The sequence below is a fragment of the Heloderma suspectum genome, chromosome 1 (assembly GCF_057233095.1).
Source record: "Heloderma suspectum isolate Gila_16-S chromosome 1, 16-S_ref, whole genome shotgun sequence".
NCBI classification, from domain to species: Eukaryota; Metazoa; Chordata; class Lepidosauria; order Squamata; family Helodermatidae; genus Heloderma; species Heloderma suspectum.
In genome coordinates, this window is record NC_139458.1 from 340,272,558 (window position 1) to 340,286,866 (window position 14,309).

At 43.4% G+C, this 14,309-nt stretch overlaps 1 protein-coding gene across 1 annotated transcript in view; it reads left to right on the top strand.

Moving 5' to 3' along the window:
* ARFGEF3 (ARFGEF family member 3) overlaps positions 1-14,309 on the top strand; it is a 103,775-nt gene that overhangs the window by 23,368 nt on the left and 66,098 nt on the right. The window contains exon 4 of the mRNA XM_084827663.1: positions 2,322-2,453. Within this exon, the coding sequence (XP_084683789.1) occupies positions 2,322-2,453 (132 nt within the window). The remainder of the gene's footprint in view (positions 1-2,321; positions 2,454-14,309) is intronic.

Here is a 14,309-nt window from a genome sequence, read left to right on the forward strand (position 1 = left end):
CTCAATCCATCCCAAAGAAAAAGAAATGCAAGAAAGCCAAGTGGCTGTCTGATGAGGCTTTACAAGTAGCTGAGGAAAGAAGGGAAGCGAAAAGCAAGGGAGAAAGGGGAAGATATATCCAACTGAATGCAGAGTTCCAGAGAATAGCAAGGAGAGACAAGAAGGTCTTCTTAAATGAACAATGCAAAGAAATGGAGGAAAACAACAGAATGGGAAAGACTAGAGATCTCTTCAAGAAAATCGGAGATCTCAAGGGAACGTTTTGTGCAAAGACGGGCATGATAAAGGACAAAGAAGGCAGGGACCTAACAGAAGCAGATGAGATTAAGAAGAGGTGGCAAGAATACACAGAAGAACTATACAGGAAAGATCTGAATGTCCCTGATAGCCATGATAGTGCGGTCACTGAACTTGAGCTGGACATCCTAGAAAGTGAAGTCAAGTGGGCCTTAGGAAGCATTACTAACAACAAAGCTAGTGGAGATGACAGTATTCCAGCTGAGCTATTTAAAATCCTAAAAGATGATGCTGTTAAAGTGCTGCATTCAATATGCCAACAAATTTGGAACATTCAACAATGGCCGCAAGACTGGAAAAGGTCCGTTTACATTCCAATTCCAAAGAAGGGCAACGCCAAAGAGTGTTCAAACTACCGCACAATTGCGCTCATTTCACATGCCAGCAAGGTTATGCTCAAAATCCTACAAGCTAGGCTTCAGCAGTATGCAAACCGAGAACTACCGGAAGTACAAGCTGGGTTTCGAAGAGGCAGAGGAACTAGAGATCAAATCGCCAACATTCGCTGCATCATGGAGAAAGCAAGAGAATTCCAGAAAAACGTCTATTTCTGCTTCATTGACTACGCTAAAGCCTTTGATTGTGTGGATCACAACAAACTGTGGCAAATTCTTAAAGTGATGGGAGTAGCAGACCACCTTACCTGTCTCCTGAGAAACCTGTACGAGGGTCAAGAAGCAACAGTAAGAACCAGACATGGAACAACCGATTGGTTCAAAGTTGGGAAAGGAGTACGACAAGGCTGCATATTGTCACCCTGCTTATTTAACTTATATGCAGAGTACATCATGAGAAATGCCAGGTTGGATGAATCAGAGGTCGGAATTAAGATTGCCAGGAGAATTATCAACAACCTCCGATATGCAGACAATACCACCCTAATGGCAGAAAGTGAAGAGGATCTCAAGAGCCTCTTGTTGAGGGTGAAAGTGGAGAGTGCAAAAGCTGGTTTGAAACTCAACATTAAAAAAACGAAGATCATGGCATCTGGCCCCATCACTTCCTGGCATATAGAAGGGGAAGAAATGGAAGCAGTGACAGATTTTACTTTCTTGGGCTCCAAGTTCACCGCAGACGGTGACGGTAGCCATGAAATTAGAAGACGCTTGCTCCTTGGGAGGAAAGCTATGGCCAACCTAGACAGCATAGTAAGAAGCAGAGACATCACCTTGCCGACAAAGGTCCGTCTAATCAAAGCTATGGTTTTCCCAGTAGTAATGTATGGCTGTGAGAGCTGGACTATAAGGAAGGCTGAGCGCCGAAGAATTGATGCTTTCTAACTGTGGTGCTGGAGAAGACTCTTATGAGTCCCCTGGCCTGCAAGGAGGTCAAATCAGTCCATACTAAAGGAAATCAACCCTGAGTACTCATTGGAAGGACAGATACTGAAGCTGAAGCTCAAATATTTTGGCCACCTAATGCGAAGAGAAAACTCCCTGAAAAAGACCCTGATGCTGGGAAAGACTGAAGGCAAAAGGAGAAGGGGACGGCAGAGGATGAGATGGCTAGATAGCATCACCGATGCAATGAATATGGACTTGAGCACGCTCCGGGAGAGAGCGCAGGACAGGAAGGCCTGGCATGCTATAGTCCATGGGGTCACGAAGAGTCGGACATGACTGAACGACTGAACAACAACAACAACAACAATTTATAGTGGCCGGGTTCAGATGTCACGTAGGACTGAATATTCAAAATGGTCTCGAAATGCATCTGGCATGTGCCACGTCAAATTGTGGGTTAATTAGCACAGGATTTGCCACCATTACATGCTAACAGCCTCATTGTGTCATGCTGCATAGACAGAGAGGCACAGATAGGTTTTAATTGGGGCAGGTTCACTTCACACATGTTATCTTTATTCAAGTGATATACATGCATGTGTCAACTAGACCTCACTATCCCATCAAAGCCTAGCTTCTCTGATAAGTTTTGAAAAACAAGATAATTTGCTAGTAAATATGGTTTTTATAACATCATTATGTATCAAGCAAATCGAAAGACAGCTTCATTTTTCTTTGCAGAGGCTACTGTCTGACGAGAGATTTGTAACCGTGGAAACAGACTCTGATGACAAGCAGTTGCTTAATCAGATGCTGAATGCAGTCAGAGTGACTCCTTCCCTCAACGAAGACCTGCAGGTAGAAGTGATGAAGGTTAGTGTTCCACAGACGTCAGTACCTTCAGGGTTGCATGGGAGACTTCCTGTCTGACTCAACTCTGCACTTTTCTTGGAGTCATCTGCATAGTTAGTCAGATTTTTTATATTACAGTACAAAATCAGCTCTCACGTTTTTGTTGCAAGTTGAACTCTGCTTTTGCCAATTTAGGTCTGGATCTGTAGGGTATCACTTCAGCATTTCAAAGTTATCCTTATGCTGGATGGAATACATCTGAGTTTGTTTGTTAGTTATTATCTTTCTATACCACCCAATAATCAAAGCTCTCTGGGCAGTTCACAAAACAAAATTTAAAACCATCAGATACAAAACCATGATAAAACATAATATAAACACCTAGAAAATCCTTTGAATACTGTGGTGGTTAGAAACAACTAACTGGCAAAGAGGTCTGCATGTTGATGCCTAGTGTACAAAGCAAGTATATTTTGCAAACACAGCATTTCACTGTATACCAGTCCTGCAAAACTTAAGACATGCCAAGTCAAATACATCTCACTAACCATGTCTGGTCACCCCTTTGGGGTTGGTGAGCAATTTAGGCTGCAAACAGTAGTGAACAGGTCTGAAAAAAAGGTGAACATTGGGTATTTTCTTTCCTGAGAAGCTTTTGTAAGTCTCCTTGGGGCCCTACTTTGTCTGAAAGGCAACTCATAAATTTATAAATGAATAAATGCATTTTGAGGCCCTGAAAACCCTCCTTTTTGTGCTGAAAATGTGCATATGCAAACATTTGGTACAGCTCTAGTACCTGAACTCACAGGTGAGATTTGTATTTTGTCCATTTAATGCATACTACTGGCCCTAGAAATACACACACACTTTCATCATTATGAATTGAATTAACAAGAGTGCTTATCTGGCAGGCAGCCTTGTGCCTGGAGGTGGGGAAATATCAACAGAACTTTTTTCCTGCTGACTTCTGTCATGCCAGTTCCTTGCTCGAAATAAGTGCATGACTGGTGAAAAGTAAAGTTGGATGATTTTTAAGTTATGGGATGTATATCTCTGATACATATAGTGTTGTTGTGTTTTCATTGCTCCTGCTTTCAGAAGAGAAAACTAATTCTAACAAACGTTTTATCCAGAAACTCTTCCATTAGTTTGAACTTGATACTACAGAATTACAATATGTCATCCTGAGGGAAAAATAATACCTCAGTTTTCCAAAAGGGATCTGACTCTTGTTTATCATTCAGTTTGGCTAGTCTTGTGTAATTTACTTAAAAGAATTTCATTTATTTATTGCTTTTTTTCCTCTCAGGTCATCAGTACTGTACCGTGGTCTCAGTTTTCTAATGTAGCGCATTGCTTCTGCTCTGTCTCCTGTTTTGGAGATTTATTATTTTTCAGGTACATCAAATATTTATTTTCCTCATGAGAATAATTGTGTCTGAGGAAAAGGAGGAGGAACAAAACTTCTGATCTGCCTCACCCTGACCAGTTAGGGACAGCTGGTTATAAAGTCAACAGCAAACACACATTCTGTTTTCCAGTTTTCTTAATCTTTAAACATCATAGGACCACCTAGCTAAACTTCCCTCATTCCTAATGCTGCTCTTGGGTGTTCCTGGTTTACCAAGGGGTAATTCCAGCACCGTTTGTCTGGTGTTAGCTGCATATTTGCCTAGTTACGTGCTGTTGTATTTTCCCTCCTATTTCTTTTCAGTGTATGTCCTTTGTGTGTGTGAGTATGTGTGTGAGTGAGGGAGAGCAAGAGAGAGAGCGCTGAATGTCATGGAGACAGGAAGGTTAACAAAGAATGTCAGTGTTTCTTTCCCTGGGGCCACACAGGTCAACTCCATTCTAACTGCCTTTATTCATTTCATTTTCACCCCACCTGTCCTCCAAGGAACTCATGGCCTGTTTTATCCACCCTGTGAGGGAGGTTAAGCTTTACCCAGGGAGCTTCATGGCTGTAGGGTTTGAGCTTAGTCTTCCCTGTCTACTATACTAATGCAGCTAGTGCAGAATGCAGCAGCTCAGCTGATGTCAGGAGCTGCCCCTTTTCAGCATGCAACTCCTTTGCTGAGGGAACTGCACTGGCTGTCTACTGGGCCAGGTTTAAGGTTCTGTTACTGCAGTGTAAAGCCCTAAAGAAACCAGTTTTTTTGAGAGAGTGCCTTCTCCCTTACCAGCCTGCCTGGTCACTGAAGTCATCGGATGAGGAACTCCTAGGGGTTATCCCCACAGGTTTTTTGCTTTGTGTTTGCTGCATTTGGAGGTTGTTTGGGGCACATGATATTGTGGCCATGCCACAGCCACCCCAGAGTTGTGTGCCAAAAAACTGGTTTTTCTGAGACTACTTTTAGTCCAATTATTTTCCTTAATTCGGCTCGTCTGCACTTCTGTTACGGTGTGCACCAACCCTCTGCATTTACTACAGCACGATAGCCCTGCCCAGGGGTGTGTCTTTCACCAGGCTGTGACCTCACTGACCCTGGTAAAGGGGTGTTTCCCCAAAGTTTCCACTATTTTGTGGCTGGCAGTTCAGGAATTCTGAGCTACCTCATGGTATTTACTTCACTTTGCCTACCAGTAAACTCCATCCCTGCAAAGTATACATGTGCTCTGCTGGGCAGCCTCTAACTTTTTTCAAAAAGGCATAAAAGCACAACATTGAAATAGTGCATTAGCGCTACATCGTGAACCCGAAGTAAGTGCTCCAGATTCACCAACCACAGCTGCCTGTGAACTGTAAAGTGTATCGATCTTGGACAGTTAAAGTCATTACTGTGGGAGCACGGTAAAGTGTATTTATTGGACAAGCTAGTACAGAGGTTTTCAGGGGCTAAGGCTTACACTGGTAAAAGTGCCTTGAGGACCACATATACTCTGCCGGCTCACAGTTCCCAAAGTAGCTGCTGCGGGACTCCACAATTGCACATTTAAATGCTATTCGAATAGCGTATTTGTGCAGCAGTACATATACTCACTATAGTGCTACAGTGAAATTACACCACACCATCATCGAGACACTGGTGCTGATCATAGTTGCAGCTAAGCGAAATCACACTTTAGGCACACCTTCTAAAGTACTTTGAAAGTCACAAACACAACTACAGAGGCAGGGCAAAGCATCCCAGGAGGGAACTACTCCACCCAATGATTCCACCACCACCAGTTAAGTGAAAACAAGGTTCTGCGCATTTACTCCTATTGCTATTGCGCAATTGCAGTTTTAGAAGGAAAATAATTTTTAAAAATTGGGGACATAGGTTGGGGAGGCAGGTGGCACTAACACACACACTGGCCAGAGAAAGCAGAAAGGGCGGAACAAAGCGAGGGAGGGAGGGAGGGAGGGAGGGAGGGAGGGAGGGACCCGGCTCCCTAAATGAGGACATGGATGAGACTCCACCCAGTAGCCACCCAAACAATTCATGGTAAACTGCCTTGTGACCCACCCAGGCTAGCTTTGGGATAATCCAGATTCTCAAGCCCCATGTGTCCCCAGACAGAGCAGATACAGCTTCAGTAAAAAGTGCAGCGAAGTGGAGAGCGAACTAAACCTGGCACCGTGGAGATCCCCCCTGGTGGTTCTTCATGGACCTACAGTCTGTTTGGAGTTCACTTGGAATAGAGTCTTTAGTGTATTGGCTCCTGGTCTGTGGGACTCCCTGCCTGTTGATGCCAGGCAGGCACCAACATGGTCCTGTTTTCTGATCCTGCTGTAGCCATTTTTATTTAAACAAGGCTTCTCTGATTGACCAGCCATGGGTTAAGGTATAATTTGATTTTAAATATTTTAATTTTGTATTTTTATTGTTTTCTTCTTTTATTGTTCACCACTCAGGGATCCTACTGGATGCAGAGTGATACATAAATTTTGTAACTAGATAAATATACCACAAATTGCTAGAGAGCTGTTAGTTATCAGACCCATGGAACTTTGGAAATTCTGAAATTTCCATCTGTCTTTTGTCACCTTATACAAGACCAGACTTTGGAAATGTCTTCTGCCAGATTCAAAAACACCTGTAAAGATGATCTAAGGAAAAAACCATGGTTACGGGTGAGCAGTGAGATCACACATTTCCTCCCTATTCTCTCCTGCTCTCATTCATTAATTTCTCCTCTTCTTCCCCCAATGGGCTTTACCATGGTTTACTTTGGTTACATTGGCACCAAAGATTGAAACTAGTGAATTTTGTGAATGTCATATAACTCAGAGCTACCCCATTCTCTCATGTATGTCTGACAGATTTGGTCATATTAATGCCGACATCCATAAAATTTGTCTGAGATTATCAGTAGTCCTGTGTGAATGATGACATTCACCAAATGTTCAGCCATGCACTGTAACATCTGTACACCTTCTTTTCACATTTCCATGTTTCACAAAGCATCTTTTCGCTTTTGCCAAAGTGTCAGTTCCCTTTATTACAGCAAGTTACAGTGCAGAGTTAAAGTGTGTCATGTTGGCCAAGAGCTGCTCAGTATGACTGAGAATAGAAAGAAGCTCTGAATAGATTATATGGGAGGTCTCTAACCCCTTATATCCAACCCAGGGGTGCAGAATTTCAGGCCCAGGGACAAAATCTGGCCCTCTGGGAAGCCCAACCTGGCCCTCTGGGGTTCCCCACAAGGCCAACCCACCCCCAGCCACTGATCATTTCACAGTTCCCAGCTTTGGAGCAGTTTTTTCCTCCATTTTAAAAGGTTGAAATGCGTCTCCTCAAGCTTCATTACAAACAGTAAGGATGCAATCCTATTCATGTTTAGACAGAAAAATGTCCTACAATTCCCAGCATTCCCTAACCAGCCATATTGACTATAGAATGCTAGGAGTTGTAGGCCTTTTTTTGTCTAAACACACATAGGATTGCACCCTAAAAGCATTAAACTAAAATAGGCTTGTATTTTTGTTTTGGAAGGTTTTTTGGCCCTCCCCGTTTTTCCTTTGGCCCCGCCACCACTGGAATGTGGCTCCCAAGAACTTCTCTGAAATGGATTTGGCCCTTGGACTGAAAGAAGTTCTGCACCCATGGTCTAATCAGACCTGTTCTGTGTTCAGGTGTTCTGTGTTGCCCCTAATACCTGCTTACAGACATTTTGCAAGACTTCTGTGCATAGATTTACAAGGCACCATTTCTAAATCTACTAGTTTTACACTAGTATTGGCAACTTTTTTTTCTGGTGGGGCCCCAGAAATATCTTGACATGCAGCAATTTAGCAGGTAAAGCTTTCCCCATCACTTTTATCTCCATGCCAGTAACATGTTGAAGGCATGTGTCCTGCCAGGAAAAAGGAAGAAACTGGCAACCATAGGTTATATACAGTCTCTAGAATAGATTTAAATAGGATATTTCGTGACTGGTTCCCTTCATGTGGCTTGATCCCGCATTTGTCATTGTCCTAGAAAATGTGAAACTGCTGAGAAAGCTGCTGTGTGCAAAGAAAAGGGAGAGATGAAAATAACTAATTAATCTCTGCTCAACTCTTTCCCTGAGCTACTGTCAGTAGTGACCTTTTCTAGTATTTATGAGACTCTTTTTCTTTATTGTTAATTAAAGTTATAAAGAATCTCTGGTCTGGTGGTGCTATGAATATTTCTCACAATATTAATAGTGTTCCTTGTTTTTACCCTGACTCTGGAAGAACTAATCTTCATACATTTAGCAGGTCTGTGTTGAGTATCATGTAGGCATGGAAACAACAGAAACCTCTTGTGTTACAAAAAGAACACAGACTTATGGGATTAAATGAAGACTAATATCTGTTTTTTATTTGATGGGTATAGTAGCCACCTGTTCAGTATAAGAGAGCTTAGTGCTGTCTTAATTGAATGGTGGAATAGATGTGCTTTTCCCCAGTTAGTATCGATTTCTCTGTTGTTTCCTATAGGAACCTGCCAGTTCCTTCTAATAACCATGAAAATGTAATTAACTTGCTATGAAACCAATGCTCTTGTTTACTCGCTCCCCTCTGAATGTTTTCATAGATTCATTTTTGTGTGTGAAATAACAAGTGCAGCCTGGCTTACATGGATGTAAGTCCCACAGAGTTCAGTGACGCTTACTTCCAAGTAAGTGTGCATCCAATTCAAAGGGCTGGTATTAACATTCAGAGCCCTAAATGGCTTGGGCCCAGGTTACCTGAAGGATTGCCTCTTCCCATGTGTACCTGCCCAAACCGTAGGATCATCTTCAGGGGCCCTTCTCCAGGAGCCCCTGCCAAAAGAGGTAAGTCGGGTGACTATAAGGAAAAGGTCATTTTCTGCTGTGGCACCCCTGTTGTGGAACCAACTCCCCAGAGAGATTCACCTGGCACCACACTGTACTCTTTCCAGCACTGGGTGAAGACCTTTTTTATTTTCCCAGACATTTTTAGTATTTTAACATTCCAGTTTTTTAGCTCTGCTGTCTTAAATCTGCTGTTGTGTTTTAAATAACTGCACCGCTGCTGTGTTTTAAATAACTGCACCGCTGCTAGTTTTACTCTGATTGTATTTTTATTCTGTAGTTTATTTTGTACTGTATTTTCAGTTGTATTGTTTTTGATTTAATTTTGGGAACTACCCAGAGAGCCTCAGTTATTGGGTGGTATAAAAATGAAACAAATAAATAATTAAGATTGCAGGCTAAGTAACATTTGATATGTTTTTAGGTGCTCACTTTGTGTATGAAATAGGTATACAGATTACTTACCCACTGCAATGAACTTCAGTAAAAGCAGGGCTTGGAGGAAACAGCGTATCATCCTGTCTAAAAGATTTGATCGGTAATAAAATAGGCATTCTTATTAAGTCTGTATAAACTGCATTGTTCTTTCTGCTGTGTCTTTCAGGCATGCAGCATGCATAATGACTGGTTTTATTATAGGAATAAAAGAGTGGTTTCTATGTCCATAAAAATAAGAATTCATTGCAGTAACAATAAAAAGAGTCACGGATAAACTGGTACAACTGGGAGGCAGGATATCTAAACGTGATGATCTCTGCCAAATTGTACAAAGGTTTTTACTTTATGTTTAAGGAAATGCTAGGGCAGGCTTCACACATGCTACTGAAAGCACGCTTTGAGACTCTGGGGCTTCATTCACATAGATATGCTTCATGATCCGTGTCAGGCTTAATCTGGAGTTTTATCAATTCATGTTTGCTTAGGGGCACACGGTAGCCGGTAAAGTGATGTAGAACAGCTTGCACTGGGCAAATGGCACCTGAAGCTGCTTTAGTTTAGGCTTGGGTGAGTGAGTATGAATTGTGTAGGTGCGGGGCAGTGAATGAGCAGAGGCTTGCTCTCCACCCCTGTTCTCCTTTCCCTGCTCAGTCAAGTGCAATGGACGTGCATGACTTACTTCTGAGAAGGCACTTTTAGAAAACACCTCCCCTCCCGTGCTCCCTCTCTTAGAGGAAGTCGGGGTGAATTAAAGTACTTGAAATAAATTGCTGTGGAGGTGTGGACAGACAGGCTTGCCCACCCCACCCCCTGCTCTCTACACTCCCGTGCTTTGTTAAGTCAATAGAAGATACCGACTTACTTCCACCCCTGTTCTCCTTTCTGAACTCAATCAAGTGAAATGGACGAGAATAGAGGGGTTAGGGATGATCTCATATATGCTCACATTCAAACCACCAGCTCAAAATCAATAAAGCTCTGTGCCCATCTCCATTTTTTAGCCCTCTGCTGCCCCCACTCCCATGCAGTTTTGAATCAACAAGGCTTTCTCCCCTCACTTTCGTTCAGCGGAGGAGTTACTTCTGAGTAGACCTCCAAACATCCTCCCTCTCACCCCTCTGTCTCCCTCCAGTGGTGCCCCTAAGTCCGCAACAGCACTAGAAAAGCGATATTGTGCATGACTGAGCAGCAGCAGTGCTGCTGCTGATGGTGGTGGTGGTGGTCCTGGCAGGATTAGGGGTCATTTGGGGGCCATCAGCTCTTAAAATCAATAAAACTCTGCATACCTGAGAATTGGGAAGGTGGGGAGGGAAGGACATTGCAGGAATGAATGTTAAATAACAATGCTGCCTGGGGATTTTTTTTTTAATAAAGGAAACCCAAAAGCGACCTGCTGACTTTCTCAGGAGTAAGCCTCATTGCAAAAAAGTGATTTACTTCTGATAGCCATGGTTATCCATGCCAACTCGTTCCTCGAGGCAAAGAAATTAAGAGAGGAAGGAGAGAAGCCGAAGGTTGACCACTTTTCATTTCTTCCCTCTCCCATTGTTAGGGGTTGCTCTCCGCCACTATCCCCCCCCCCCCCGTGGATGATGAACTGCAAAAGAGGATGAGTTACTTCCAAGTCAGGATGCCTAGTTTTAGAATCACTGGTTTGAGCCTTGCTCTGCACCACTCCCGCTCCCCACTCCCGCACTCAATGAATATTTATAACAGGCAGAGGAATTCTCTCAACCCCTCTGCTCCTGTACCTGGCAAAGTGCAATTTGAAGTTACTTCCAGGTAGACAAAACTCTGTTCTCCCCACACGTGCCCCCCACTTTCCCTTCTGCCAATCAGCATGGTTCCAGCAGCCTGCAGCGAGGACAGTTCAACTCACATAGACCCCCAAAGCGCTGCGACAGTGCCATGACAAGATCATCCATCAGAAAAGTAGGATTTTAGAGCTAGAAATAGCACACTGGCTGCAGAGAAGGTTGTGCATCATCTGACTCTATCAGCTTCGGGGCACAGTAGGACCGGCGTACAAGCTCTGTGTAGATCCGGCCTGGGGGTGTTTAGACAATCAGCAGGGGAAACAACCCAGCATCGGTTGTCCCCCACACACACACCAGTCATGTGACTGGAATTACCCTAATTACCCGCACTGCATCGTGGGTTGCTGTGGCGTCTGAACCCGGTGTGCACTGTTGTTTCTTCCACTGATTGTCTGAACCTGGTCTCTATCTCCCTTGCTATTTGGAAGTGTAAAAGACAACAGTGCAGCTGTTTAGGTTGCAGCTGGGAGCCAGTGAAGTTCCTTAAGCAAAGCTGTGTTTTGTGTGGCAGGTACTTGTTAACAATCCTGCCACCGCATTCTGGACCAATTGTAGTTTCCGGACACTATTTATTTATTTTATATAGTGCCCAACTGGCAAATGCTCTTGGGGCAGTTTACAATCATAACCCCCCTAAAAACAATAAAATATCAACTAAAGCAGTAAATACAACAATGCAAAGATCAACAGAAAAATTGTTAAAATTTAAAATGACATTAAAATATTAATGAGCCAGCAGTAGAGTCAATAGCTAGAGCAACAGATTAAAGATTAAATGCCTGCAGGAAGAGGAAGGTCACAACCTGGTGTCTAAATGTATACAGTGAAGATGCCAGGCAGATCTCCCTGGGAAGGCATTCCACAGCCAGGAGGCCACTACACAGAAGGCTCCTTCCCTGGTAGCCACCTGCCATGCTATTGTGGGTGGTGGCACCCAGAGCAGCACCTTCAAAGAGGATCTTAGCAATTGGGTAGGGACATATGGGAGAAGGTGCTCCTTCAGGTAGTCTGGTCCTAAGCCAAACACATTTCAAAGGCAGGCCCACGTAGAGCACACTGCAATATCTAAAATGCATATTTTTTGTTGTTCAGTCGTTAAGTCATGTCCGACTCGACATGGACCATAGCACGCCAGGCCTTCCTGTCCTTTGCTCTCTCCCAGAGCGTGCTCAAGTCCATATTCATTGCATCGGTGATGCTATCTAGCCATCTCGTTCTCTGCCGTCCCCTTCTCCTTTTGCCTTCAGTCTTTCCCAGCATCAGGGTCTTTTCCAGAGAGTTTTCTCTTCACATTAGGTGGCCAAAATATTTGAGCTTCAGTATCTGTCCTTCCAATGAGCACTCAGGGTTGATTTCCTTTAGCAGTGACTGATTTGGGCCGACCAAAAGTTCACAACATATGTGCATGCTTTCAAGATCACCAGATCTCTTCACCAGCCAAGATGTTACAAAAAGCAGGTTGGCCCAGTGGGGGAGGCTGACAATGTTGAAGACGAAGTGCCTGCATTATCACAGTCTTGAGACAGAATGGGTAAGGAGGGGTCTGCAGACGTTCAAATAAGGCTCTAGCAGGTGATGTGAGGGTTTCTTATTTCACCTTGAGTTGCCCCTAGGGCAGCTGGGAGCAAGAATCACAGAAACTCCAGCATCTGCCAAAGTCTCACCATCAGTACCTCCATCTTGTCTGGATTCATCTTCAGTTTATTTTCTCTCATCTCATCTGTCATTGCTCCCAAATCAGGGTAAGTGTCATTAGCATATTATTGGCTCCTCATCCCAAATTCCTTATTGAGCTCACCCAAAAATTCCATCATGTAGATGTTAAATTTGGAATTGGAATTTGCCGAAAGAATTTAGACATTCAGATTTGGGGCCTTGACATTTTGATTTCAAAATCTGAATGTTGAACACTCAGTCATTTTCATTTGCAGTAGACTTTAATGTTTTGTCTGCAGATATGTTGAAAGCTCAAACTCAGATTCATGCTACAGTTATTTTTATGTCTCATGAACCATGGGTATATAAAGTTGAGAAGTGATAAAACAGACACATAGTTTACTTTTTCCTTTCTCCCCTTCTTTCTGTTTTTCACAGTTTCCTTGTGTTGTTGTAACTCTGAATGTGAAATCTACTGCCAGAACCATTAAGTTAGTCTGTTGAATAATTCTTCTAAATCTCCTAATTTCACTGTGGCTCCTGAAACCAATTCCACATGGGTTTCAGGCTGAGTTTTGCCTTAGCCCAGGAGATTCCTTCTTAGAGAACATTCAACATGTCACATACTTTACAATTATTTCACTTCTGATATAAGACTTCGCCTGGACACTTGAAGCATTGATCACTCTGAATAAGTTTCCATGGTTAGCAGAACCTTTTTGCAGCTCCATGGTTAATGGGAAGACACTGTGTTCAACCTCTTCATAATTAAACATGCACACTCAGTCCATCCAGAGCTCTGGGTGCTTTCCTGCATTTCTTTTGCCCTTGTTTTCTTCACAGGACACAAAACCTTACTTGGACCAGGTAATCGGATGTGATTTCAACAATTGGAGCTGATTTTGCAATTAAATTATATTGCCTTCTTTTGGACTCTGGTCAATACTAATTAGGCTATTTATTTATTATCTGCAAAAGCATCAGATAAAATATCAATGGAAGTAGCCTGTTGAGGCCTACAGAAAACTTGAAAATTGGTAGAGAGCTTGGTAGATAGAATTCCACGTGATAGAAGAAAGCGTTTTGTTTTGCACTGAACATATGCAGTGGTGTTTGCAGACGATGGGGAGTACTTGCATTAGGAAGGATGAACCAGATGGCCCATCCAGTATATACAAGATAGAGGGAGTAGAGTCAACACAATTAGACACATGGAGAGAAGGAAAAAGCACTTCTATTTCTGGTTATAGATCAAAGTAGGTGCTTCCTAGAGAAAACAGATTTAGTTCTCTTGTCACTTTCAGGCAGAGATTGGGGGCGGGGGAGAAACATTTTGAACCAGCATGTAACAAGGAGCCCTGGGATGAGGTAGGTTGTTTTGTGTCATGCCCCAACTGGAGGAGTCCTCCTCAGAAGAGGAGCTAGAGACCCCAGAAGCCCAGGGTACCCCAGACCAAGGACTGCCACCAGACGCACAGGAGCCTGAACCGTAGAGGGAAGTGGTTGCAGGGCCATCCCAGTCAGGAGACAGGGACTCTGCCTCTGAGGCAGACTCCAGATCCCCAGGAGTGTTGTCACTTCAACCAACAGGCTAGTAGGGCTTCTGTGCAAAGGAGTGCTCGCCTCCAGAAAGGGGCTCCTCAGGAGTAGGCTCTAGAAAAGGCACTCTGATTGCTGCATCTGAGCTCTGGGTAGGGTCCAGCTGGCTTTGGGTTTAAAAGCCTTCACTAGAAAGCCA